We start from the raw sequence: 25,187 nt of genomic DNA, 5'->3' as shown, positions 1-25,187 counted from the left end.
TGAGTCCTCTCCACTTTGGGCATATTCCTCTGTCTATCATTTGCATACCACACACACACACACACACACACATACCAACTTAGACCACCTCCTTCCACAAACACCCAATGGGCAAATTCCCCTCCCTCCCCAGCCCACCTAAGCCCACCTCTCAGCTCCCCAGCCAGGGAAACAGACAGACTGACAGATCCTGGGGGCTCTGCTGGAGCGACAGGAAAGCAGCGAGGGGCGTGTGTGTGTGTGTGTGTGTGTGTGTGTGTGTGTGTGTGTGTGTGTGAGTTTTGGGTAACAACAAAGAATGAGGGAGAGAGAAGAGGGAGGGGAGAGAGCACGGGGAGAGGGAGAGCGAGCGAGAGCGCGAGAGCATGTTTTGCCTGGAAGGCAAGACTCGCGGCCAATCAGCGCGCAGGAGCCTCCCTCTTCCACTCCACTATTGAGTCTATAACCGGCTGGCCGGGCGGAGCAGGCAGCATTTGACTGTGCTTGGGACGCGAGGAGAGGCGTGCAGCGACCGCCGGCCGGCCGGCGATGGTGTAAGGCCCCTCCGCCTCCGCCTCCCCTGAGACGCGGCCGGGCCCTCCCCTCGCCCTCCGGACACACACCCCTGCCTGGTCTCCTCCGCCTCCCCTGCGCTCAGGTCCGCGTCGGCGCTGCTCAGCCGAGGCCAGCCCCAGGGAGGTGCAGCGCCCGCCAGGATGAGTGGCTCCTTCGATCGCAAGCTCAGCAGCATCCTCACCGATATCTCCAGCTCGCTTAGCTGCCATGCGGGCTCCAAGGACTCGCCCACCCTGCCCGAGTCTTCTGTAACTGACCTGGGCTACTACAGCGCTCCCCAGCACGACTACTACTCGGGCCAGCCCTACGGCCAGACCGTGAACCCCTACACCTACCACCACCAGTTCAATCTCAATGGGCTTGCAGGCACCGGCGCCTACTCGCCCAAGTCGGAATATACCTACGGAGCCTCCTACCGGCAGTACGGGGCCTACCGGGAGCAGCCGCTGCCTGCCCAGGACCCAGGTCAGGACCAGGCGGGTCGCCCGGGGGGTGGGAGACACCGGAAGGTTCCCGAGGGAGGGAAAGGTGGGGAATCGTAGCTGAAATCTGCGGAAGCCTTGAGGGTAAGAAAAGTACTGCCCGGAGTTAGCGGGGGTGGGCGAGATGACCCCCAGAGGGCCCAGGCGACCTTCCAGCCCCGAGGCTGCCAGCGTTTGGGACACGGCGCGCGCTGTGCGCCGCGGTCCCGGGTGAGGATCCGGGCGAGCTGGGAGAGGAAGGAGAGGGCTGTGGATTGTCAGGGAACCTCCTAATCGAGGCGATTTCGCGGGCATTTCAGATCGAGTCGCAGAGGACTTAGGGGTAGGCAGCGGGACTGGAAGCTCTAGGGACCCTCCTTGGGATGTGAGATGGGGAGACGCGGAGTAGTGAGGGGACATGGGAAAAGACCCACCAAAGTCACAGGGAAACGGGGGGAAGCAGCGATCGAGAGACAGAGAAGCCGACAACAAGAGAGGAAAAGACTGAGTGAGAGAAAGGACGGAAGAAAGAGAGGAAAGAAAGAAGGAAGGAAGGAGGTGAAAGAAAGAAAAATAAAGAAAGAGAATCTGTACTATCCTTGCAACTTTTCTGAAAATCTGAAACTACTCTAAAATAAAAAGGTCAAAGAGCGGGGCGGGAAGACCGAGAGAACAACGCCGACAAGGTGGGGCTGAGACGGGGGCGGCCGGCGGACGGGCGGCGAGGGGCCGCGAGGCTGGGCGGCGAGCCGGGAAGGCGTCGTGAGCAAAGCCGCGCCGGTCCTCGCCCCGCGGTGGCGGGCGCTGGGGGCCGCGCTCTGGCGGCTGGGCGCGAGCTGCAGTCCTGTCGCCGTGGCTCCCTCCTGGGCCTCGGGCGGCGGAGCGCACAGCCTGGAAATCCGGGGGCGAGTCGGTGGGCCGGAGGGAGGGCGCCCCCCGGGGCCCCGGCGGGCGCCGAGTCGCAGCCGAGGCTGAGCGGCCCCCGCCCCCGCCCGGTTCGTTCCCGCAGTGTCGGTGAAGGAGGAGCCGGAAGCTGAAGTGCGCATGGTGAATGGGAAGCCCAAGAAGGTCCGAAAGCCGCGCACGATCTACTCCAGCTACCAGCTGGCCGCCCTGCAGCGCCGCTTCCAGAAGGCCCAGTACCTGGCGCTGCCCGAGCGCGCCGAGCTGGCTGCGCAGCTGGGCCTCACGCAGACACAGGTTGGTGTGGGTGGGTTGAGGGCCGCGGGGGCCGGGTGGGGGCGCGCGGGAACCCCGGGTTCCCCAGTCGCTGCGGAGCCTGGCTGGCCTTTTAAGGGCCCTGCAAGCTCCTGAGACTCTTGTCTGTGGGAATGGGGGCCTGCAAGTCTCAACTTCTGCCAGAAAGTTGTGCGTTAGCACGTGTACAAGTGTACACAGTTGTGAACCCGTGCAACGGTGTATGTCTGTCACAGGAAGAGGTGCCCTCCTCCTCTACCCCAGAATCCCCAGCTCCCAAGTCCCCCTGCAGTGCTGGTCACTTAGTAGAAGTCCACCTCATGCTTCCCCTCCAGGCTGGGTATGCACGCATAGGGCGTATGTGTGCATGTATGCGTGGGGTACGTGTTTGCGCACATGCTGCGGTCTGCACGCGGGAGAGGATGCTTCCATAAGGAGTGCGATCCTTCAAGGGTCATTGTGTATCAAGATGGGAGCACATGTGTGTGACTGTGCACCCTGGTGAGTGCACCTACAAAAATTCGTGTTTTCATTGCAATAGCACATTCCTGCTCAGCACCCAAGCGCTCCACCCCTGCCTCTGCCAGGTGCCAGGAGGAGAAGGAAGTTCCCTACCAGAGGGAGATGGGGACTGAAAAATGGGAGTCCCACCCCCACCCTCAGTCTGTCCCTAAAGCCCCCAGCAGCCTGTCACACGAGGGGCAGATGCCTGGCTCCCTGCAGGTGCTGACAGGCAGCCTCCGTTGTGGCTGTGGCTGGCTGCGTGGGGCCCGGTCCGCTGGGAATCTGGGTCACCTGGTGAGGAGCTGATTCATTGTTTGTACCAGTCACGGGGTGGGGAGCAGCGCGGGGAGGTGGTGATACCCCAAGGGAAATTTGGGGAATCGTGGCTCATCTGCTCCTGAATCCTCAGGTCACCCCCATTCCCAAGCTGGAGCCCAGGAGGACTTCTCCACGCCTAAGCGTGTGAACCTGGGTGCTCGTGTCTGTGGGTGTGTATCTGGGTGGGTCTGTGTGTCTGGCTGTCTTTGCAGTCTTAGCCTGGTGTCTGTGTGAGGCTGTGATGGGTGCGTTGCTGAGTAGGGAGATGCGGACGTGGGTGTGTTTGTCTTTGTGTACCTGTGCACCTCCACTTTTGGGTATCGAATGTGAACCAAGTGCCCCAGACTGCCCATCTCCACCTGGACGCCCTTCCGTGGAGTGCTTACTGCGTATCAGGCTGTGTTAGGTTTCTTCTACGTCGTAGCTTATTTGAGCCTTGGAATGACCTTGTGGGGTCATCCTCATCCTCATCCTCATCCTCGTTTTGCAGATGAGAAGAGGGCAAGAACCAGAGAGGTTAAGTAACTTGCCCAAGGTCACACCTAGTAAGTGGCAGAGCAGAATTTGCACCCAGGTGGTCCAATGGTCCTAACCACAGTTCTCTCCCGAATGGAAGGAAGACAGGCATGTGGCAGTCAGGATACCAGGGTTTTGCCTGGTTCTCGTGTGAAACTGAGTGCTGGCCTTGTCTTCTCTGGGCCGGGTTCCTCTTGGGGGTTTTTCTTCAGCATTCTGAGAGGCTAACCAGCTACCCTTCTCTTGTCCGGCCCAGGTGAAAATCTGGTTCCAGAACCGCCGCTCCAAGTTCAAGAAGCTCTACAAGAACGGGGAGGTGCCTCTGGAGCACAGTCCCAACAACAGCGACTCCATGGCCTGCAACTCACCACCGTCACCGGCCCTCTGGGACACCTCCTCCCACTCCACTCCGGCCCCTGCCCGCAGCCAGCTGCCCCCGCCACTCCCCTACAGTGCCTCCCCCAGCTACCTGGACGACCCCACCAACTCCTGGTACCACGCACAGAACCTGAGTGGACCCCACTTACAGCAGCAGCCGCCTCAGCCGGCCACCCTGCACCACGCCTCCCCTGGGCCCCCGCCCAACCCTGGGGCTGTGTACTGAGCACCCACCTGGCCTGCACCCCCCAACGAAGGACCCCGGGACCAGGCAAGAGGCGCCTCCGTCCTAGCTGACACTCAGGAATAATCGAGGAGCACAGGGGAAAGGCGCCCCCTTTCCCTCCTTCCTGCCCCTTCTTCCAGGGACCCAAGAGCTTCCAGATGAAATTTGCATGGACCAAGGATGTCCCCTGAACCTCCCTCCCCCTGTCTAGACATTGGGGTGCCCCTCCAGATGTTGGGACATTCCACCCCAGTGGAGACATCTGTCCCCCTTCTGCTCCAGGAGCCTGGATTGGCTTTCAGTGGCTCATCACCTTCCAGCTTCTAAAACTCAGTACCTGTTCCCAGACTGGAGACCTTGGGGACAGGGCGACTGTGGAGGGTTTGCAGGTCCGTTCTGAGCCGGGGCACCAGGCACTACGGATCCTACAACCTGTCAGGCCTGGTTCCTCCTGTGCCACCTGTGGCCTCCCTCTGTTTGAGTGGCCCCTCTGCCAAAAAGACATCGGATGTCGTGACTGGAACTCAGGGTGGCGACCTGAACTAGCGCCCGCCCTGCACTTCTAGCCCTCATTTAAGATTTGAGGGTTAAACCAAAGAAACCCCCAAAGTGAGGGAATCTTTTAACATTTGTGGTTTAAGAGGAAAGAACTAAAAAAAAAAAGAGGAAAGAACTAAAGGAGCCATCTCTCTCCTCTCTCCCCCTCTGTCCGGAGAGAACGAGGAGTGGGTCTCAGATGTTTTTCCTAAGGACCTGTTTCTTCTTCCATGTACAGGACTTTGCACAACTTTGGTTTTAAAAGCTGTTGAAAATAGGAAGACAAAGGGCATTGTTAACAGATAGGACCAAATCTCCCCTTGCGCGGGCACCTCCATTCTGCCCCTGCCCCCCATCTCACCTCCTCCTCTCCCCCAGTAAGTTGGCAGTTTTGGCGCCAAACCCCACATCTCCAAGGAGACATACCAGGCAAGACAAACCCCCAAACACCCCCTTTCCGGTGGCCTTGGAAACAGATCGCTCCCGAGCTAGAGAACGTCCAGTGAAGTACGCAGGATAGAAGGGGAGGGTTCGTTCGTGCCTTTCGGGGTAAGGGGTGCCTGCCTGGAGGGCCGATGGCACTGCCCCCACCTCCCCGACCCAGATGTCCCCCCAAAGCTAACTTTCCTCCACCCCTAATTTGGTAAAGCATCAAGAAAAGGAGAGATAGAAGACCATAGCAATATATAGAAATGTATTTTTTTTTAAGAGCAACAGAGAGAAGCAGCCTCCTCCCTGCTGTGGTTTCCTATTTATGTGACCCCGTTCCTCCTGGACACATCTCCCTGCATGCTGTGAACTTAGAGAAAGAGCAGTGTGGGCTCTGGCTGCATTTGGGTTTCATGGGAGGTGCAGGAGCCAGGAGAGACCTGGTGGGTCTTGAGGAGTCCCACCCAGGGGGACAGGAACGAAGCCATCTCCCACCCCCTCCCAGCCTTCTCATTTCTGCTTTCTTACTGGACCCATCTTTATATATAATGTTAATAAAAAAGAAGAAAATAACCACTGAGCTCTTTGAACTGGAGGCTGGTGGCAGATAGCTCTTTCGGGGAGGGCCTGGGAGTTAGGAAGGTGTTTGGTGGGGAGGAACCTCTGAGCCTCGAGGGGGTTCTAGGGGACACAGAGCCCCAGGGAACCTACTTCGGAGATGTGGGCTAGGCCTGGCCCTGGTGGCAGGTGCTCCTGACCCCATGGCTGCCCCCAATCTGGGCAGGTCTGGGTGGGAGGCTCCCAGCCGTGGCCTCCCTGACTCCACTCTGCTTGGTGGCGTGGCGTTCCCTGGCAGCCAGCTCCCTGGGCAGCACCGCTGCAGGGTGACCTCCGAGCTACTCTTTGATCTTGAGCTCACATACAGACATGCTTGCACACGTGTGTAAACCCCCTGCCTCCACACCCCGGCGCTCCCGGCCCCTCACCCTCATGTCTGCCCCTTCCAGCTTGGGGTGAGGGTGGAGCACAGGGACACCACTGCTCCCTCAGCTGGCAGGGACCTGGGCCACTGGGATCCAGGCCGGGAGATGGTGGGGGTGGAGAGGCTCTGTGTTTACCTTCTTGGGGAGGGCTCCTGTCCTGACTCAGAGCCTTCTTGCTGTCACCACCCTCCTCTCCTAGGTGCTCGACTCCAAAGCTTTGGAGACTGAGAGCTGGAGGTGGTAGAATGAACGGAGGTGTGTGTGAGTGACGCATCTTGGCACAGATGGAGACAGCGTGGATGTGTGCACACACCTGTGAAGCTACCTCCCTCTTTCATACACACGACCAACACACAGGACAGTATCTCTCCATTGTCCTCCACACATGGACTCCCATTTGAGGCAATGTGTCATCATCTGCAGGCACATCCATGGATAGAAACACACACTGAGACACATTAGCATCAACAAACACACACCGAGACACATTAGCACCAACACTCAAGAGATACAGGCTCTCCAACACATAGGTGGCACGAGCACTCAAGTCACCCGGTGTCTCACACACACACACACACACCGAGGCAGAGGAAGCTCCCTGTAATGGAAAAAGTTGGATAGAAAATCAGCAACGCCACCCAGCAGCCGAGGTGACCCAGCTCAGCCTGGAGCCTCCCTGTCAGGCCCTCAGTTTCCTCATCTGTCAATGGGATAGCCGTCCCCACCCTGTCGGCTGGGGCTGTTGCGAGGTGCAAACAGAAGAAGGCAGACGGAGTGGGTCTCAAACTCATGGAAGGGACTTGGTAGACAGTCACGGCCACGCAGATGAGGGGTTCTCCTGGCAAGACTCCAGAGCTGGGGGGACCCAGGCCCCTCTATCCTGCTCCCTCTCAAAGGCAGGCCCTTCCCTCCCCCACACTTGAGGGAGGCGGAAGGGAGGAGGGCCTCCAGCCCACAGACGCCGCCAGCCAGCCGGGCTGGCAAGGGTTAAGGTGGCAGCTGCCAGGCGGGGCTGAACCGAGCAGTTTGGTTTGAGGGCTGCGTGCAGGCAGAAGCAGCGAGGCGGCAGCCGGGCAGACTTGCTGGAGACACTGCATTTTATTAGGGCTGGGCTGCCAGCAAAGGGAGGGAGAGGGAAGAGAAGGGCAGAAAGAGAGAGGAAGGAAGGAGGGAGGCTGGGCAGGCAGGCAGGCGGCTCCGGGATGAAAGGATGTTGTAAGCTCCCTAATTCCTCCCAGCTCATCCCTGCTCTGTCGGGCAGGATTAACTGCCCAGGTGACCTCCTGCTGGGGTCAGCCCCACCCCTGACCTCCCCTTCCTCTCCTCACCTCTAGGCCAGGCAGGTCGCTCTCTTCACCAGCCCTGGTGGGGGCCCCCACGGGGACAGGGGCCTGGGTGCAGGACCTGGCGGGGTGTCGGGGTACAACTGCTGAGCCCCTCTTCTGCCAGGTGCTTCTTGACTGTACCCATTGCCTCATGTTGACCTTCAGGGAAGACGGTGGGTGTGCTAGGGAACCCCAGTCTGCCCTGAGGGTCACTGTTCTCCAAACCTTAGAAACAGCTGACATTTGTTAAACTCCTACTCAGTGCCAGGCACTTTACATGTGATCTTCACGACAGCTTGGGAGGTGGGTGGCATAGTGTCCATTTTTCAGATGGGAAAACTGAGGCTAGAGAGATTCAGTCTCTGCCAAGTTTACCTAATACTTGGCAATGCTGGGATTTGAACCCAGGTCTGTCTGGAGAATGAGTGCTCTTAATGGGCTTTTTGGAATCTCAGTTTACTAAGACGCCCCAGGGCAGAGTGTCCAGAGCTGGACCCAGTGCAGCCCCACCCACCCCAGCCATGCAGCCCTCCTTCCTGGGTTCATCCCTCAGAGGAGAATTGGGGAGGGGAGGGCTGCTTCCCCAGGGCTGATCCTAGGAAAAGCTTAATGCTGTGGTCAGGAATGTGCACATTGGAGTCAGGAGTCAGCTGACCTGGATTTGAATCCTGCCTCCACTTTATTGGTTGTGTGACCTTGGGCAAGTCACTTAACCTTTCTAAGCCTCAGTTTCCTCGTCTGTAATGTAGGGATAATGCTACCTACCTGGCAGCGTTGTTGAAAGGATTAAATGGGATAATGTGAGTAAAATGATTAACAAGGTACCCAGCAGATGGTGAGTCGTACTCAGTTCATGGCAGTGGCTGCTGACAATGGTGACAGGGAGATGGGGCTCACTTCCCACCTGCCTCGCATCCTGCCCCATCCAACTTTCACACCCCAGATTCAGCCCCAGACCCCTGGCCGCACTGGCCACACTGGTTGAGCCACCCCTCTCTAGGTGCACTCAAAAAAGGAATAAGTCAACCAATGTTTATTGAGCACCTGCTGTATGGCAGGCACTGCTCCAGGAGGCAGTCTGCCAGATGACCAAAGCCTGGGAAGGAAGGCACAGACCCTGTGCCAGGAGCCCCAGGGCCAGAAGCAGGCCCACCCTTGAGAGGTCCGCAGCTGGGCACATGTGACACAGTCCAGGGAAGACAGGATGGACTGTCAGAGGAACAGGGCAGGGCAGCTGGGGGTGGGTGGGAAGGAAGCTTGGGAAGACTTCATGGGGAGAGGTGGCATTTGAATTATGCCCTGAAAGAAGATGGGGGTCTGGGGAACATACTCCCTGGAGACCCCAACAGCAGAGTGACTCCCCCTCCAGGACTCCATGGGGTTAAGAGGAATGAGGTTTGTGGGAGAGCTTGAAAACAGCAGTCTTGTGGGTCCTGCTAGGGCCACTGCGGAGGGAAGTGGGCACCAGCCAGAGGGTCCCTAAATCCTCTCCTGGATGCTGGGCTCAGAGAAGGACCAGGGTCTGACTGTTCACAGCCCCTCAGGGGTGCTGGAAGATGCCCTGACACCTTGCGCTTGGGGCGGGGGAAAGCGCCAGTCCCTTTTTTGGGAGAAGATAGCTCCTGCCCTTCTCGCTTCGGGAACTGGATGAGAAGGATGGTCTCCAAGCCTGTCTCTGCGGCCCCCTCCCTGGAGGGCATCCCAGGTACTAGGGATCTTAGAGACCCCACCCAATTCGGTCCCCCTCAGCACCACGCTGCATGGAGGCTGGGGTAATGGGAGGGAAGTGGCGGGATTCTGGGCAGCTAAGAAAGGACCCTTGAGGCTCAGCTCCCAGCCCTCCCCTAGCTTCCAAGACCCTAGGTGAGGGCCTGGTTGGCTAAGCAGGTTGTGTTGTGTCCTGTCAACTGTCAGAGGGGAAGGGGAGAAGGGAGAAGGGAGGAGGGGGGAGCAGAAGGGGGGCTCCAGCCAGCACCCTGGCCTCTGTTTTTCCAGCTTTAATTGCAGCGTTAATCACCTTAATAAGCTGTTTACCAACTACCCGGCAGCCTGAGACTCAGAAGCCAGAAAGTGCTTGGAGATGAGTTTCCGAGGCCCCAGGGAAGGGGGGCAGGAGGAGGATGCTGGGGGGCCTGGTGGGGCTGGGGCAGAGGGAGCAAGTGAGGGGCTGCGGGCGAAGGCTGGGCCAGGAAGGCAGGGACGCCAGCCTCACGCTCTTCCAAGGGGCCCCGTACTCCAATCCCAGAAGCCCTTGAGGTCACTTCCTCAGGGCAACCTTCCCGATCTCCAACCTGAGTCCCCAGATCCTGTCTTTCTCTTGTCCCTCACTGTGCTTGTCACCACCAAGTCAGGGACTCTTTCCAGGCTCCGTTCTCTCTGCATGGAGGCAGAGCCTGCGTGGCGCCTCCTTTAGTGCTCTGTCCCAGCTCATAGCTTGGGCACGAACCACGTAGAGTAGTTTTGTTCACCCTGGGGAGGGCTGCTGGGCTGTAAGGCAAGGGGCCTGGGGATGTCTCTTATACCGAGGTCCCTGGGGCAGAGCTGGGGAAGGACCTGAACGGGGGGGGGGGGTCAGGAATGAGAGCAGGGAGTTGGGCATGTTCCCCTGGACACCTCCCCCACCCCCACCCCAGCACCCGCTGGAATGACAAGATGCTCGGTGAACGTCAGATGCATGAATGAATGAGTGAAGCGATAGCTCTTGGGACCCCTCGCACAGTCCCTCTCTCAGCACCAGATGAGGGCTGGGAGGCTGAGGGGGAAACGCTAACTGCCCCTCGCTAGGCTGTTGAGTACGAAATGGGATATGGCAAGAGCAAAGCCCAGCAGCCAATGGCTGCTCCTGGGCCACTGTAGAAGTTGACAGTGATTACACTCTCACTGGGTATTATCTCATCTAATTATCAGGAAGCAGGCCCAGAGAGACCGTGTGACTTACCCAAGGTCACATAGCAAGTGAGGGGCAGTGCTCTGAGTGCTGGGGCCCCTCTGCCTACACCAGGCCCCATCTAGACAGGTGCTACTGAGTAGGCTCTCAAGCCCTGCAGAACTGAGAGTGTCCCCCAGGTAACGAGCAAGTGGCCCCGATGTTCTGAGAGCCCCTGCATGCTTTTCTTCAAGTGGCCTGGTCAGCTGAGGAATCTAGCAGTCTTCCTGGGGGCGGGAGAGAGTATGGAACGGCCTGTTGAGCCCTCGGAGAGCTCTGGGAAGCTCAGAGGCCCAGGAAGCACTCAGGAAGGGTCTGGAGTCTCCTGGCTGCTCTCTGCCGGAGGTGGGAGTCAGAGAGGAGGGGGCGCGTGGGGCCAGGGCAGCAGGACAAGTACTCTGGGAGAAGTCAGACCTGGGGAGGGGGACTGAGGGGGGTGGGGCCTTGAGGCCCAAATTCCTGGGTTGTCTCCTGGGGCAAATCGGAGCAGGATTGGAAGTGTCTGCTGAGTAAGCAGGGAACAGAGACTCCACACCCTGAAGGATTAGCTGGAGCGGGGGAAGGGCGTCCCCCCACCTCAGGCAGTTCACCTAGCACCTGGCAAACGGAGGCAGCAGCGTGCCCTTCCCTGCGCACCAAAGGCGCCTGGCCACGTCATGCAACGCGTGTGGCACTGTCCCACACCCACCCCCGGGGCCAGTGAGGCCTGCCCTAAACTCAGAAATAACCGATGGAAGTGGGAGGGGGTGATGTGCCCTCAGATGGGGGAAGGGAGGCAGCTGAAGAAGTCAGAAGGCCAGAGGGAGCAGGAGGCAGGCTGGGAAGGAAGAAAAACAGAAGGAAACTGCTCCCAAGAGCAGAGATCCTCCCAAGATCTGGGCAAGAAAGGTGTTAACCGATGACCTTACTATCTGCTTGGCCCTATGCCAGCAGCTTTTGCAGGTACTATCTCATTTAATCCTCACAACTGCCTAGCAAGGTCAGTGCCATTATTATCCCATTTCACAGGTGAGATAACTGAGGCTGTGTAGCCTCAGGTCAGTCATTTGCCCTCTCTGTGCCTTACTTTCCCTCATCTATAAAACGGAGCTAATCAGATTTCTCTTGCAGGACTGCTGAGGAAATTAAATGCTATCCCATATATAAAGGGCTTAGCACAAAGCTTGGTATAATCACGGGAGCTCAATGAACTCAACAGTTTTAGATGAAATCAGCCATGGACAGTTAGGACACTCCTCAGTTGGCCTAGAGAGTTCTACCACCCTTGATGGGCCCAAAGTTGATACTTCCTCCCCTCTGGGGGGAGGTCTCATATACAATTCCTCTCTCTGCTGGGGAAGTGCTTTCTTCATTCCAACCTAAGTCTACCATGCTTCAGATATAACGGAAGGATGACCACCCAGGAAAGAACCATGTGCCTAGCACCAGCAGAATGGATGATGACAGGGGTTAATATAATATATGTCAGTTACTAATCGACTAAAGAGCTGCTGTCCACATCTGTATGCTTACGGTATTTTATTGTTTTGTGTTTTCATTATAAGAGGAATATTTTTCTTTATTTATTGCTATACTAGAGAACAGTTACTGATATCTTATATTTATCTTGTATCTAGCCACTACAACAAAATTCTCTTAATTTCAAAAGTGTTTTCTTTTTTCTCCAGAGTTCCTTGAGTTTTCTAGGTATATAGTCAAATATCAGTAAAAAGAAATAGTTTTATCCCTGCTTTTTTACCTAGTTGGAGAACTTCTGAAGTTTCAGGAAGGGTAACCTTTTACGAATGAAGTCAGGGGCTTTGTCTGCCCCTGCATGAGCTCCCCAGAGGGCTCTGGATGGCCTCACCTCTTCAGGCACCTTTGCACCTGAGGTGCCCAGCGGGCTCTCCTGGGAGCACAGGAGACATCTTCCTGTCCCTCTAAAGAGGGACATCCTCCCTCTTTAGAAAGCCTTCTGCACAACTTCCTCCACGCGTCCCGAAGCAGCTTTTGTCCAGCCCACCACCCGTACTCCTGGATGTCTGTGTGAGACAGCCCACACCAGGGCTTTGCTCACAGGCAGCCCCCAGCCCCAAAAGATGCTCGGTGGGAACACAGACTCCCAAGCAGAGAAGAACTACAGAGGAACAGGGGTACTTGGGCAAGATTCCTCATGGGTAGAGAAAGTTTGTCTTGCTTGGCAGACAGAGACGCCAGTAAGTACTAATCCATGCTGAATCCTTAGTGTATTATGGTACCTTTTGTATTTTAACTTGTTTAGTCCCCCGCAACAACTCTCTGAAGCACATGCTGTCATCTTTATTTTCCAGGTGAGCAAGGTGAGGTACAGAGAGGTTAAGAAACTCGCTCAAGGTCATAGAGTTGGACTTGAACTCAGGAACCTGGCTCTTTATTATTTCGTGTTCCCGAGGGTAGAACTACCCCCTGGAGCATTATGTGGTGAGCTGGTGGGTCAGAGGGGAAGTTAGGGGTATGGGAAAGAGAGACGCTTCTGGCACCAAATTGGTGTAGCCAGGGTGAAGGAATGAACCACCGTATCTCTGGCATACCTGGTAGATTTCGTAACTTTCCAAGGGTGCACTCTCCCTGTCCCCACGACCTTCGGCGGCATCATTGTCACCATTATCCCCACTGCATAGGCGAGGAAATAAAGACCCGGAGAGGTAAAGTGACTTGCCCAAGGCCTCTCGGCTGAGTGTCTGCATCCCAGAGCAGAAATCCATGAACAGTCTCTGAAGGAGGAGGTAAAATTTATTAATATTTTTAAGGGGGCAGAGGGGATAATTCTTATTGCCCGGATGGGACTGATAAGGGACTGGGAGTGGGAGGGACCCAAAGGTCAGAGATGAGCCCCAGGCAGAATTCAGGGTTTGGAGAGGGTGGCAGGAGGACTTGAAGAGGTGAGGCAAAGACCTGGGGTCACGGGGGGGTGGGAAGAAGCCTGCACCGGTGGGTCCAGCTGATCCCCCTGGGCTCGGGGAATGTGACAGGAGCTGGGCAGAGGCATGTCAGGAGCCTCCCACAGTCTGGCTTCCCCCAGGATCTGTTGGAGCAAAGAATTCCCGGTGGCTCCAGGGCTGGGAGGAGGAGTCTGCAGCAGGCCCCAGCTTGCAGAGACAGAGAAAGCAGCTCCTGGGTCCAGCCCTAGAGGAGTGGTCTCGTGGCTCTGTGGCGGGCAAGGCGGGGAACAGGAAGGGCACAGCCTGGCTGCCCCCATCCCCTCTCAGTCCTCTGCTCAAGCCCACTCGCTGAGCCCCTCTACCCCAAAGAAGGTGGGAGCATCAGGGTTGGGGGAGGGGTGAGCAGGCAGCGGAAGAAACCACGGAGCCCAGGAGAGCCCCCAGTCTGAGAGGGGAGGCCAGCGCCCTGCTCTCGGGCAGCCCCCTGTCTGAGGGAGGAGTACACTTCTCCATGGGTCAGGCTAACGTGTAAAACAGGACAGAGAAGGTGATCGATTGTGGGGTGGGCTTCTAGGGGGAGGAGATTCCAGGGACGCTCGTGATGGTGATGGAGGTGGGACAATCCAGATGCCAGTGCTGCCACCTCATTATTTGGTGACTACGTTACTCATCAGCTGGAGGAGGGAGGGTAAGAGAGTGGGGGCCGCGGGCCTGCGTGAAAAGGATCTTCCTTAGGTTTGACCCAAAATTCAACTAAACCCTGAACAGGGTGGCTCATATGGAGCTGAGAGGAATATATTCCACACGTCCTCCACAGAGAGCGGCACCCTCCCCTGGAAATGAAGTAATCTCTCCATTCTGGGGCCAGAGAGGCTGAAGGCCTGGCATTGTGAGGCGCTGAATCAGAAAGCTTGATGTTTGGAGGAAGCCTGGGACCAACTCCTTTCCCCTTCCCAGACTGGCTAGACATGTCCCCTACAATGCCAGTGGGGCTGAGTTCCTTAGTGTCATCAAACTATGAGGTTGGAAAGAGCTGCAAGACGCATCCAATCTGATGGGGGAGGCAGAGTCCTATACTCCGGGAGCCTTTGATCTGATGGGAGAGACAAGGTTTGCCTTATAAAGCCCCAGACTAGCGTGGAAAGTGGGCGCACACACGTGTTTAGCACCCCACTCCCCGCCAGACACATACACACAGGATTTAGCAAGAGAAGTTATCTGAGTTTCAGAGAGGTTATGTAACTTGCCCAAGGTCACACAGCAAGTAGTATCAGATTGGATCTTTGGCTCCCAGAGTTCCTCATCACTCTGTGATCCCAGGCCCCTTCCTCCCTCCCTGGGGCTGGAGTCACTGTCAGGGCAGGGGAGCAGAGGGGTTAGTGGAGATATCCAAGGGAAAAGGTGCTTAAGCCCCGCTTAACTAGCCTGAGTTCCTGTGGCAGAGTCAGACTCAACGGCCACATCTGGGAGCCATGGATTGTGCCAGGAAGGGCTGGGGACAGGAGCTCTTCTTGCTAGAGCTCAGGAAGAGAAGCAGGCAAGGCTTCAGGGAACAAAGAAAATAAAGTCATAATAAAATTATTGGGTTTCTGTGGCTGTTCAGCCTCCCTCCCCAACTGCTCACAAGGGAAGCATTCCCAGAAAATAGGAGATGGAGAGCCAGGAAAAGGGGAGGGAAACAGAACAGGGCAGGAGACCAGAGAGAAGGAAGAAAAGACCTGTCCCCTCCCACTCCATGCACACGTGTGCTCACACACAGGGAAGCTGGTCTGTATATTTCCGTCTGTTTCTGCCCGTGTTTAAGTTCCTGGCATCTCCTTCCCCGCTCATCCCTCTGTGTTGTGCTTGTCTCTGTGAGTATGTAAGCTTCGAGTGCACTTCTCTGTGCATATCCGTGTACAGCCATGGACGTGTTTCATGCGCATACACACGTGTGTCTCTGTGTGCAGCTCTGCCCGCTCTGTGTATCCCGTTGTGTGTGCCTGCCTGCCTGCCTATGCGCGCGATGTCTTCTTGGAAAAGTGTGTGCACGGGTCCCTGTGTCTGCTTGTCTCTGAGTATTCGTCTGGGACTTCTGAATTTTGAGGTTTGGGGTACAAGGGTCTTTTATTCCCTTGTTTTAACCCATCTGTGCAGGCCAGAAAAGGGGGAAGGGGAGGCAAACAGAGGAGGCCACCTGTCCCTCTCTGAGCTGTCTCATCTTGGAAGAGGAGAGACAGCAGTCAACCAAGGACTCCCTGATGGAATTTCTCCCTGGCTCCCTAGGTCCAACGGCCATGCTGCTCAGAGAAAGGGCTAGAAACTAAAGCTGAAAGGAACCCCTCCTTGGGATGAGAGGGGTAGATATGAAAGAGAAACACTTTGGGGTCAGCGACTTTTTTTTTTCAAATATTATTGTTAAAACATTACTCACCACCTGAAGGGGCTTCCAGGACAAGGGGGACCCTAGCCCCTTGGGAAAGGTTGCAAGGGTCTTTGCAGAGGCCTGAAGCCCATCCCCACACCTTTGCTTTGGCCCCTACCTCCCAACTCTCACCTCTCCTCTGTTCCCTCTCAGCTCCGTCAAGCTGGCCTCCATCAGGCCAAATGAGCCCTGGGAAGGGAAGGGTTATCCCAGGGAAAGTGGGGGCAGGGGTGGGAAACACCTGTAGGATGCTTTCTGGGAGGAAGAGGCTTCAGTGGCCCTGATGACAGAAAGCAGAGAGGAGATTTGCTGCCACTACAGTGGAAGGCATGGAGATTAGGCACCAGGAAGAAACTAGAAGGCATTTGGCAGGGGAGGAGAAAAATGGGTGTCTCATCAGCAACTTGGGAGCAGGAAGTCATTGTCCCCCTTCTCTAGCTTTCCACTTTCTACCCATATCCCTTATAAATTCTAGGGAGGTCCTTGATCTCCAAGGCCCCCATCTACACAGGCCTCAGCTACCCGGATAACATTCCATCGACTCTCTGGATACAATCCCAGAGGCAAGTCCAGACATCCAGACTCAAATGAGGTTGGGAGCTGAGTAATCGGCTGCTATGGCTATGCAGACATTTTGTCGGGGAACAACCAGCTCCCCACCCCCACCTCCTCGGATTTGGGGGTGGAGGAGGGGCGGTCTGTCACTGGGTGTCTTTCCACCCCTGCTCCCACCACCACATACTCCCTCTTCCCACCTGCAAGTAATTTGGCCAATGGGAGGGCAGTTAAGATTGCAGCGTGGAATCCCTCTAGATCTGCGTGCGTTTGGTGAGGAAGGGGCCACCTCGTTTCTCCCCAGACCCCGTGTGCCCTTTTCCCCCTCACAACAGCAAATTACTTGTAATTATCTCACATTGAAAGCCTTCAGGAGCTGCTCCCAGAATTGCTTTAATTGAATTAATTGATCTCATTTTGTTGGGGGAAGCATGAGGGACGTGTCTTAAAATAGCATAGGTGGAGAGGGAAGGAGAGCGACCCAGAAGGGAGGCGAAGCCCCACGTCAGCTCTCCTTGGCTGAGACCCTTGTGGGTGACAACATGTGCCCTGGACATTCTCCGGACACATCTTCCCATTTCCCACTTTCGGCTGATTTCAGATACAATGTGCTACCGGGCCTTTTGCATCTGGGACCCTGCCTGTGTCCTGCTCTCAGATGGTGGGGACCCGGGATGTGCTGAGCCTCAGGTCTGCCAAAGGCAGGAGGTGAATGGATGGCAGCGTGAACTGCCCTCACCCTAACCCCTCCCCTTGCCCATAATCACACAGCAGCTGTAAATGCCGTTCATTAAGTGCTTACTGTGTTCCAGGCACCGTGTCAAGCATGTTACAAGCACTATCTCATTTTGTCATCACAACTGTACCAGGAAGCAAGTCGTATTAGTATTCCTGTCTTGGGGGGAGGCTGAGAGAGAGGTTAAGTAACTTGCCGAAAGTCACACAACTAGCAGGTGGCAGAGTTGGGACCCTTTGGAGGCCAAAGCCCCTTTTCTTAACCACTCAGTCTTGTTCCCCCCCCTAACTGAGCTAACTTTCCCAGCGCAGCAGCTCCTCATGGGAGGAAACCGCTGGAAGGAAGGGACTGTGGCACCTCCTCCACTGGGGCTCCAAGCCCATCACCACCCAGAGCCCAGGGAAAGCGGACCAGCTCCCAAGTGGAAGAGAGATCCCCGTTTCCCCTGAAAAGGGCAAACAGGGGTAAGGAAGAGGGGGATGCTGTCAGCTCCGCTGGCCTCTGGCGGAGAGAGTAATTACACTCCTCCTGCTACTTAACTTTACAACCTGGGCTGTTGTTTTAACGATGCACTGTGTCGGGCTGTCCAATTAATCTCGCCTTTGGAGGCTTTCCGAGATGGGGCGGTAGATCTTATCTCAGGTCTGTAGAAAGAGGAGTGTGCAACCTGCAGTGGGAGGGAACAGCTGCCCTGAGGGCCTGTGGCCTCAGAGGAGACCCGGAGGAGGGATCTGGGACTAGGGCCACAAAGAGCTGGTGGAGACCGGGACCTGGGGGCAGGGGAAGGTGCTGGAGGGAAGAGGAGATGTTTGTTCTCCCATTCCTTACTGCTCCCAGATCGTGACTTTGGCCCACCTGTGCCATCTGCCATCCCCAAGAGAATTCTCCATGTGTGTTTCGGGCATAGGGGTGGCTATGACCCAGACCCACGGAGGAACAGGGGCCGAGGGACTGATTGCAGGATCTGGAGGTGGGGGGCTTCCCCTCTGCCCTACATATGACCCAAATTTGGGCAACTGTCTGGCCTGCTGGAGTTTGCTGGAAGTGCCCGAGTGGGATTTTTCACACTGGGGCAGGCCCTGAGTTTGCAGCACCTGGGAACAGGTTTAGGCAGTAAGAGGGAAGCTGGGCTTGGGAACTTTTTTTGCCTGGAATTGGAGGCCCCTCCCCCAGCCCCTCAGGCCTGGCTGGGGAGGATTCCCTGCATTATTCCACCCCCTGTCCTCAGCTCCCCCCACCCCCATGGCTCTCCCGATCCCTCGGGGGCGGGGCGCTGGGCCTGAGGTGAGGTGCTGTGGCCATGAATCTGCCGCTGGGCCCTGCTGCTCCCTGGCTGCCTACCCTTCTCACCTGGCACTGACCCCCTTGGCCCAGGCTAGATTGGGGTCCCTTGGCCCGGCACTTGACTCAAAAGTGTCTGGTCAATTTGTCCGGCTCCCTGTTAGCCTGAAGCATCTGCCTCTGTCATCTTGGTATCCCCAGGATCTAAGGCAGAGCAGAGAATGTTTGTTGGATGAAAAACAAAGTTCCTGTTCCTTCTGGTGTTTTCCATCTCCTCCCCCTCCTCCTTCCCATGATGAGCTGAGGCCATGCCATCCCCAAGCAGCATACTTCTCCCAGCAGGACGGGGCTGGCTCAGTGGGCGAGTCCTCTCCCGAGGTGTGCAGGGGCTCTCCCAGGGCTAAAGGTGGGGCACAGGGGCTCTGAGGTACCTGGCTCCCTCCAGAACTGGGCCAGGAGAGAATTTGCCGGTGAGGATCACTCAGACCTTGGTCATTCCCAGCGTGAGCACCTTCTGGATTCACACTGGAGCATATGAAACTATGGATGTTATCAGAACACTCCAGAGCTAGAACCACAGAGCTGGTGAGAATCCAGAGCCTCTGACTCCTAGTTCAATGGCAGCCTAGTCGGATGGGAGAGACAAAATGGGCAACCAGCCCCTATTCCAGAAAAGTCAGGGAACAAACACACCTGGAAGCCAGGACCCCCGTTTTTGGTTTTTGTATTATACAAACTTTAATCTCTGGAAGCGCATGGTGCGAAGGATGGTAAGAGCTTGGCTGCTAGTCAGACAGGTTATAAACCTGAGCAGTGCCTTTGGATGCAGACAGCTGTGAGGACCTGAGTTGCCAGGCCTGCCCCACCTATTTGTGGATGTCTACACCTGCACCCATCCAGAGAGCTTGTTTGTCTCCCATTTCCCCCAAAGGGTCACCCAACTGGGTTTCCGAGAGTGTGTGCACATGGGTTTGTTAGGTACTAGGGGTGGGAGAAGGGGAGGGGCATCCTCTTAATAAATACCTGTTGAATTCTATGGATAGTTGGAGCCACTGTCTACTCACACTGCATAGACATGGGGAGACAGGGGCTTGTTTGGGAGGAGAGCACAAATTACCCACAGGCCCACAAACTCCATATTTCTCCGCATCCCTTCTACCTCACAGGATGGTGAGTGGGCATATTAGTTATGGGGGTAACGGGCTGACCTCCAGGAAAATCAGGGGGTGGGGGGATCCACTCTGGATGTCCACTTCTGCTTTTGCTCACAAATGGGTTGGGCAAAGCCCAAAACACACAAAGAGAAAAAAAAAATACTCTTGCTGGTTTTGACTTCAGGCTGTAGTGGAGCTGTAGTCCTTTCAAAGGGGTGGGGGGGAGGGGAGAAGGAGAAGGAAGAGGAGAGGGAGGGAGAGGGGAGTGGCAAGACTAAGGACCCTGGGGGCAGTCTCAACTCCAGTCGATGGCTCACTCCAGAGCCTTTGTCCAGCTGGAGGGAAGGTGTCCAGTCCATGGTAGTGGTGGGAGGCGGTGGTTAAGGCTGAGGTCCTTGATTTAGCTCTTTGGGTTGGGGGTGCAGGACTCCACCCCATCCCTTTTCCTTTTCCAGCTCCTTGTCCTCCAGAGAATATCCATCTGGAGCTGCTTTTCTCCCAGCCCAGAAGAGGTGCAGGTGGGCTGGGTCCTGGGCTTTGCAGGAGGGCTGGGGCTGACCTGCCCCTGCCGGGACTCACATCATCTGAGGCGGAGCCAGCACATCTGGGGAGTGATGCTGATACCAGGCTCCAAAGCTGTTGCCATAGCCACTGGTGGGCAGGGCCCCCACCTTGGGTAAATCCCAGATGGATGGAAGGGGCGGGGAGCAGGGAGACACAGAAGGGGTCCTCCCAGGGAAGTCCCCTTCCTGTCCCCCAGAGTTCTGCTTCAGGAGCTTCTTGTATTTAGAGCGTTTGTTCTGAAACCAAATCTTTACCTTTGGGAAGAAAAGGGGAAGAACGGAAGATCAGGAAGAGTGTATGTGTGGAAAGGTTCCAGAAAGGGAAAGGGACCCAGCTGCAGGGAGCAGTCCTGGGAGTTGAGCAGAGGCTGGGGACATTTGCTCCATTGCCTCAGAAGTCCCCTAAGTTCCTGCCTCTCAGCTAGTATCCAGTTCTCCCTCTGATGTACCCTCCTCTACCCCACCCCTGCCCATACTCGCCTTTCAACACACATGCCCCCAGTACCGAGGCCAGCTATGAACTCTCCCTGGAGAACTGTGAGGACAAGGCCAGGTAAACCCATCGGTCACTCACACCTTGGGGGGTGAGTTCCCAGAGAACACACTGGGGAAGGTCAGAGCGCGGGAAGGATGGGACTGGCCCCACCTGGGTCTGGGTGAGGCCGAGCTGCGCTGCCAGCTGGGCCCTCTCGGGCAGCGCCAGGTACTGCGTGTGCTGGAAGCGCTGGTTCAGGTGCTGCAGCTGCAGGCTCGAGTAGATGGTCCTCGGCTTGCGCAGCTTCTTGGCCGGGGCCTGCGGGAGCCCCTCCGAGGGCTCCCGGGACAACAGCGGCTTCTCAGAGTCTGGGGGCAGAACAAGACGGTGGGAGGTGGGAGGAGAGTGAGAGGGTAGGACGGGCTCATTCGCATCTCGTCTGCATGCCGCCCGCGGATTGGCAAAAAACGCAGCCACCGGGCTCGCCCCCTCGGCCCTCGGCCCTTCTCTGCCTTCGTCAAGTTCTTTGCAACCCCAGCCACGCTCGCTGTGCGCCAGGTGATACACGACGCAGTTCTGCTCTCAGGGGGCTCCCACTCTTACGGGTCCTGTGACCCTAGGAAGAAAGCGCCAAGGGCCAGAGCGTGGGGACCGCGGCGCCTGCGGTGGGAGGTCGGAGTTCAGCCGCTGCGGCGGCGCCAGCCAGGGGTAGGGCGGGGCAGAGAGCCTCGGTCGAGGGCTGAGCCGAGGCCTGGAGATGACAGAGGAAGGGCATTCCGGGCGGAGGGGACTCAAAAGCAATGCTCAGAGGCTGGAGATGGTGTCCGCGTGGCAACCTCTAGCTGCCGCAAGAGGGGTGGGTCAGAGGCCCGGCTGAGCGTGCCGTGAATGCCAGCATCGCGGCGTGGAAAGTGACCTCCAGGGTTTGCCATCGCCTCTCCTGGGGCGTGCCCTACGGGAAAAGTGACCATCTCTCCCCTCCCCCATGGCCAGCTGGGTTTTCAAGGACCTCAGGAACCGGGTCGGCGTGGAGCAGCCTCTTCCACCACTCTGCCGCACCCACAGAGGGGTTCTGGCGTGGTAGGGAAGGTGACCCGGGGTCCGAGAGCGCGCAGCGCAGGCCGGCGAGGCCACTCCTGCATCGCGCTGCGGTGCCGCCGCGGGAGATCTGGTCACCTCCTGCCCGCCTCGCTCTCCTGGAATTTCGGCCGTGGGACAGCTCGGCCCTAGAATGCGGGCGTGGGGTGGGGAGCGAGGGGTTTCCGTCCTTCCCAGCCAGCAGCACCAATCTGCGTCACTGTACGGGGACACCGGAGACCGTCCCAGGCCGATGGAAGAGTAGGGTGGATGAAGGAGCCGAAATGCCCGCGGGCTTAGGGCAGTGTTCGCCGCATTCCACGCGGGTCTGTCCCTCCAACGTGAGCAGGGAGAACGCACAGCCCCAGTGAGTGCCCAGACGTGGCTTGTGTCCGCCCTCGTACTCCCGCCCTTTTTCCCCCAGTCGGGCACACACGTCAGGGTCCTTGGCCAGCCGCGGTCACCAGAGCCTTCACCTCCCCCGCATCCCTCACCCGTGGCCTCAGGCGCTGCGGGCTTCTCAGATCCTCCCTCCTCGACCCCTGCCTCAGCCAATTCCCAGAAAAACCGTTGGGTTTCCGCTCCCGCCCGCGCCTGTCCTGCCTACCCTGCCTCGACCCCGCTGCTTGCAGCCCCGGGCAGGCAGCCGAGCGACCACCCGCGCCTCTCTGGCTGCGGGGACGGCGCAATTCGAGTGGTGACGCAGAGAGAGCCGTGCAGGCAGACCCGCTGCTGAACTCAGAGCCCTCCGCGCCCCAACTCTCCGAGCAGACCCCCCTGCGAGTTCCTTCCCAGCAGCTGCCTTTCTCTACACCAGTTACAGCAAGTCACTACCGAATCTGTCCTGGTCGCAATAACCCAGCCCCAGGGCCTCGCTCCAGGCGCGGCCGCACCCGCCGGCTCTACGGGTTGGCGGCATCGCTCGCTTGGAGCCAAACCTCTCCCTGGGGCGGGAGTGGACCTAGAGTGGGGGTAAAGGGGGACTCCAAGCCCTCTCTCACACCCGAATCACCCCTGTAGGGTGGGCAGAACCTGCCAATTCCGGTAGAGAAATGCTTGAAATCCATTCTGAGGACATCTGTGTGTGTGGTTTTTCGTTGGATCAGGGAAAGTCGGGAAAGAAAATGGAACTCTCCACTCTGTTGTCCTTAGACCAAACAAAGGAAAGGCAGGGGGTGTGGAAGACAGGACTGACAATGCCGACCAACAATTCTCTTAAGGACAAGGTCGTGTTATTCCCATCCCATTCCCCAAACGCACCTAGGCACACACACAGATATACCCTCTTAGCATCCACTGAAGGAAAGTCCAAGGGATTCATCTGTAGCAACTAGAGCTGCCCCCCACCCCAGCTGCTCCTACTCCAACCACACCCAGCAGCCTGGGAGAGGCAGCCCCAGTTCTGCCACAGATGGCAGTTACCTTTTGGGGATTCTGAGGAAGTTCCCTAAAATCCACTTCCCTGGCCCCATTCCGTAAAAGACTATTTGCAAGAGCCAAGAGCAGGGAAAACAGGCTTTGTCCTTAACCCATGCACACCCTGTCTTCAGGCCTCAGTTTGCTCATCTGTACATCGAGGAGACTGAACTCCAAAATCCTAGGGTCACTTCTGCTCTGATAGTTTGTGAGCTCATAAGTCAGAGCCACAGAGGAAGGGAGGAAGATGTCTTGGTCCTGGTTGACTCCAGCAAAGTCACCTAGTGGATGTGCATCCTTGGAAGAAACTGTGCCAAAGACAATTGTGGGGGCAGTTAGATCAGGGCAGAGAGTGCAGGAGACCTTAGCGTCTGAGCGGAGCCAGCGCAGATGGGTTTACGGGCAGTGCCCATGCCCACATCGTATGTCAGCTCAGCGGTGTAAGGCCCAGGACCAGGAAGATAGGCTAGCTTAGATTCATGGAAGCCTTCCAATGAGCACTTTCTCAGGAGCTCAAAGTTGCTCCAGAATACAGGAACTGGGGCCTAGCAGTACCCCAAAGTCAAGGGGTGAAGATGACAGGGATGGCCTGCTCCTTTGGCTGGCTGGGAGGCTGAGGTAGCCAGGGAGAGATGACAGACTTCCAGACCAGCTTTCGGTTACATTCTTAGAACAATGGATGGTGGGGTCCTAGCCCCAGATTCTGCCAGGCTAGCTTCCAGTCAAGGTCAGGCATGGTCTGAGGAGAGGGGTAAGGCCAAGGGAGGGAGAGGAAGGAGTCCAGAATAAGTCTTGACATTTACAGCCCTCCAACCCGGGTTTGATTTCTGTTTACGGGGGACAAGAGGAATGGGGAAAGGGGTTATGAGGGGAAGGAAGAGAGTGCAGGATGGGGCGAATCCTGAGGAAGGGGCTAGGCCCCCACCCCCACATCTGGATCGCTTCAGTTTTCCGTTACACATAGGTACACACCACCCCGCTGCTCCAGGGGATGGGGTGGGGAGCCCTCCCGCCTGGCTTCACACAACTGCAAATCGAAACCAGGTCGGTTTTGAAAGGAGACCTAGATCAACTCGCCCCCGCCCCTCCCCCCCGGCGTCTCCCGCCCCATCCCTTCGCCCTCCCCCCACCCCCAGATCCCGTGGAATCAGAGTAAGGTTTGACTCCTGTTAGCTGCGTCCAGCCAGGCGAGGGCGAGGTTTAGGGGCTCACAGGAGCCGAACCCCAGAAGTGGGAAGAGCCGCCGCGGCCGGACTTACCTGCCTCCGGTTTCTGTGGGTGCTCGGCGGGGCCACAGAGGGGCTGAGAAGGTGCCGCGGGTTGCTGGCAGGGCAGGTAGGAGTCCCTGGGGGTCGCTGGCCCGGTGTAGGGATAGGACAGGAGGTGGCCATACGGCCTGGAATAGGACAAATCGGGGGAGGCTGCGGTTGTGGGGGACAGGCCAAGCGGGTAGGCAGCCACTACCGACGGAACGGGGGCGAGGTCTTGGAAGACAGCTTTGGAGGCGTCCCGGCCAGGGAGGGGGCAGGGCAAAGAGGTCATTGCGGCCGGGGCCGGGGCCGGGGCCGAAGGGCCTAGGCCATGGCCCGGCACGTAGTCCGCTTCCTCCGCCAACTCTCTCCCTCGCCTCGGGCTTTGGGCCGGACGAGCCCCCCAGCCAGCCGCCCCCACACTTAAGATTCTGGGGAAAATGTCTCTCTGCGCCTCTTCCAGCGGAGAGCGTGTGCCCGGGAAAGGGGTTCCGGGGGGGGACCCCCCATGGCTTTCCCCTCCCCCCTAAATCCATGGGGCCCCCCTCCTCTCCTTCGGGTTCGGTTCCCGGGACCTGACGGGGGCCCCGCCCACCTAGACACCCCAGATTGGCTACCGCACGCGGTGACCTCACGGAGGCCAGGATCCGGGACCCGCCTCCCTGGGGTAGTCCGCTGTAGAGAAACGAGAAATGGAAAATGGGAGGGGGACTGTGCACACGCTCTAGGCCCCTCTATCTCGGGGTCTTTTCCGAGAGGGGTGCCGGGGCTGCAGGTCGATTGGTGCAATCCGGGAACCTTGGTAATAATGGCAGAAATGCTCCGGAGTTGGCGGGCCTGGATGCCCAAAGGGCGAGGGTAGCTGCGCGGTAGGCGGTGGTACTGCGGCTGCGGGGACGCTGGGAACCTGCGTTCGCACTCTCCCGCTCTCGCGGCTCTGCGCGGCGATGCTGCTCCGGCAGCCGTGGACCTGCAGGGGAGTCAAGAACAGACAGCCAGTGCCGGTGGCTTATTCAGAGCG

The 25,187-nt window shown here is 57.5% G+C and overlaps 2 protein-coding genes across 2 annotated transcripts; one reads left to right on the top strand and one right to left on the bottom strand.

Annotated features, from left to right (window-relative positions):
• The first annotated feature begins 463 nt into the window (after positions 1-463).
• DLX3 (distal-less homeobox 3) lies at positions 464-5,694 on the top strand. Its single transcript, XM_012660190.1, has 3 exons — positions 464-1,020; positions 2,026-2,216; positions 3,808-5,694. The coding sequence occupies exons 1-3, from the start codon at positions 696-698 to the stop codon at positions 4,153-4,155; spliced, it is 864 nt and encodes a 287-aa protein (XP_012515644.1). The 5' UTR covers positions 464-695; the 3' UTR covers positions 4,156-5,694.
• Positions 5,695-19,329: 13,635 nt separating this feature from the next.
• On the bottom strand, positions 19,330-24,750 carry DLX4 (distal-less homeobox 4). The gene is made up of 3 exons (XM_012660972.1): positions 24,176-24,750; positions 20,595-20,791; positions 19,330-20,203 (listed from the first exon to the last, which is right to left on the bottom strand). Exons 1-3 carry the CDS (start codon positions 24,456-24,458, stop codon positions 19,961-19,963), a joined length of 723 nt encoding a protein of 240 aa, XP_012516426.1. The 5' UTR covers positions 24,459-24,750; the 3' UTR covers positions 19,330-19,960.
• Between the last annotated feature and the right edge of the window lie 437 nt (positions 24,751-25,187).

The sequence above is a fragment of the Propithecus coquereli genome, unplaced genomic scaffold (genome assembly GCF_000956105.1).
Source record: "Propithecus coquereli isolate 6110/MARCELLA unplaced genomic scaffold, Pcoq_1.0 Scaffold119, whole genome shotgun sequence".
Taxonomy (NCBI): domain Eukaryota; kingdom Metazoa; phylum Chordata; class Mammalia; order Primates; family Indriidae; genus Propithecus; species Propithecus coquereli.
This window is presented reverse-complemented; position numbering and strand designations above follow the sequence as displayed.

Bases quoted from the DNA above. Each gene is read 5' to 3' on its own strand.
- DLX4 (XM_012660972.1), bottom strand. From the start codon at position 24,458: ATGACCTCTTTGCCCTGCCCCCTCCCTGGCCGGGACGCCTCCAAAGCT. The intron at 20,792-24,175 runs GTAAGTCCGGCC...TTCTGCCCCCAG, and splicing joins CCCACAGAAACCGGAGGCAG to ACTCTGAGAAGCCGCTGTTG. The intron at 20,204-20,594 runs GTGGGGCCAGTC...TTCTTCCCAAAG, and splicing joins TCGGCCTCACCCAGACCCAG to GTAAAGATTTGGTTTCAGAA.
- DLX3 (XM_012660190.1), top strand. From the start codon at position 696: ATGAGTGGCTCCTTCGATCGCAAGCTCAGCAGCATCCTCACCGATATC. The intron at 1,021-2,025 runs GTCAGGACCAGG...TCGTTCCCGCAG, and splicing joins GCTGCCTGCCCAGGACCCAG to TGTCGGTGAAGGAGGAGCCG. The intron at 2,217-3,807 runs GTTGGTGTGGGT...TGTCCGGCCCAG, and splicing joins TGGGCCTCACGCAGACACAG to GTGAAAATCTGGTTCCAGAA.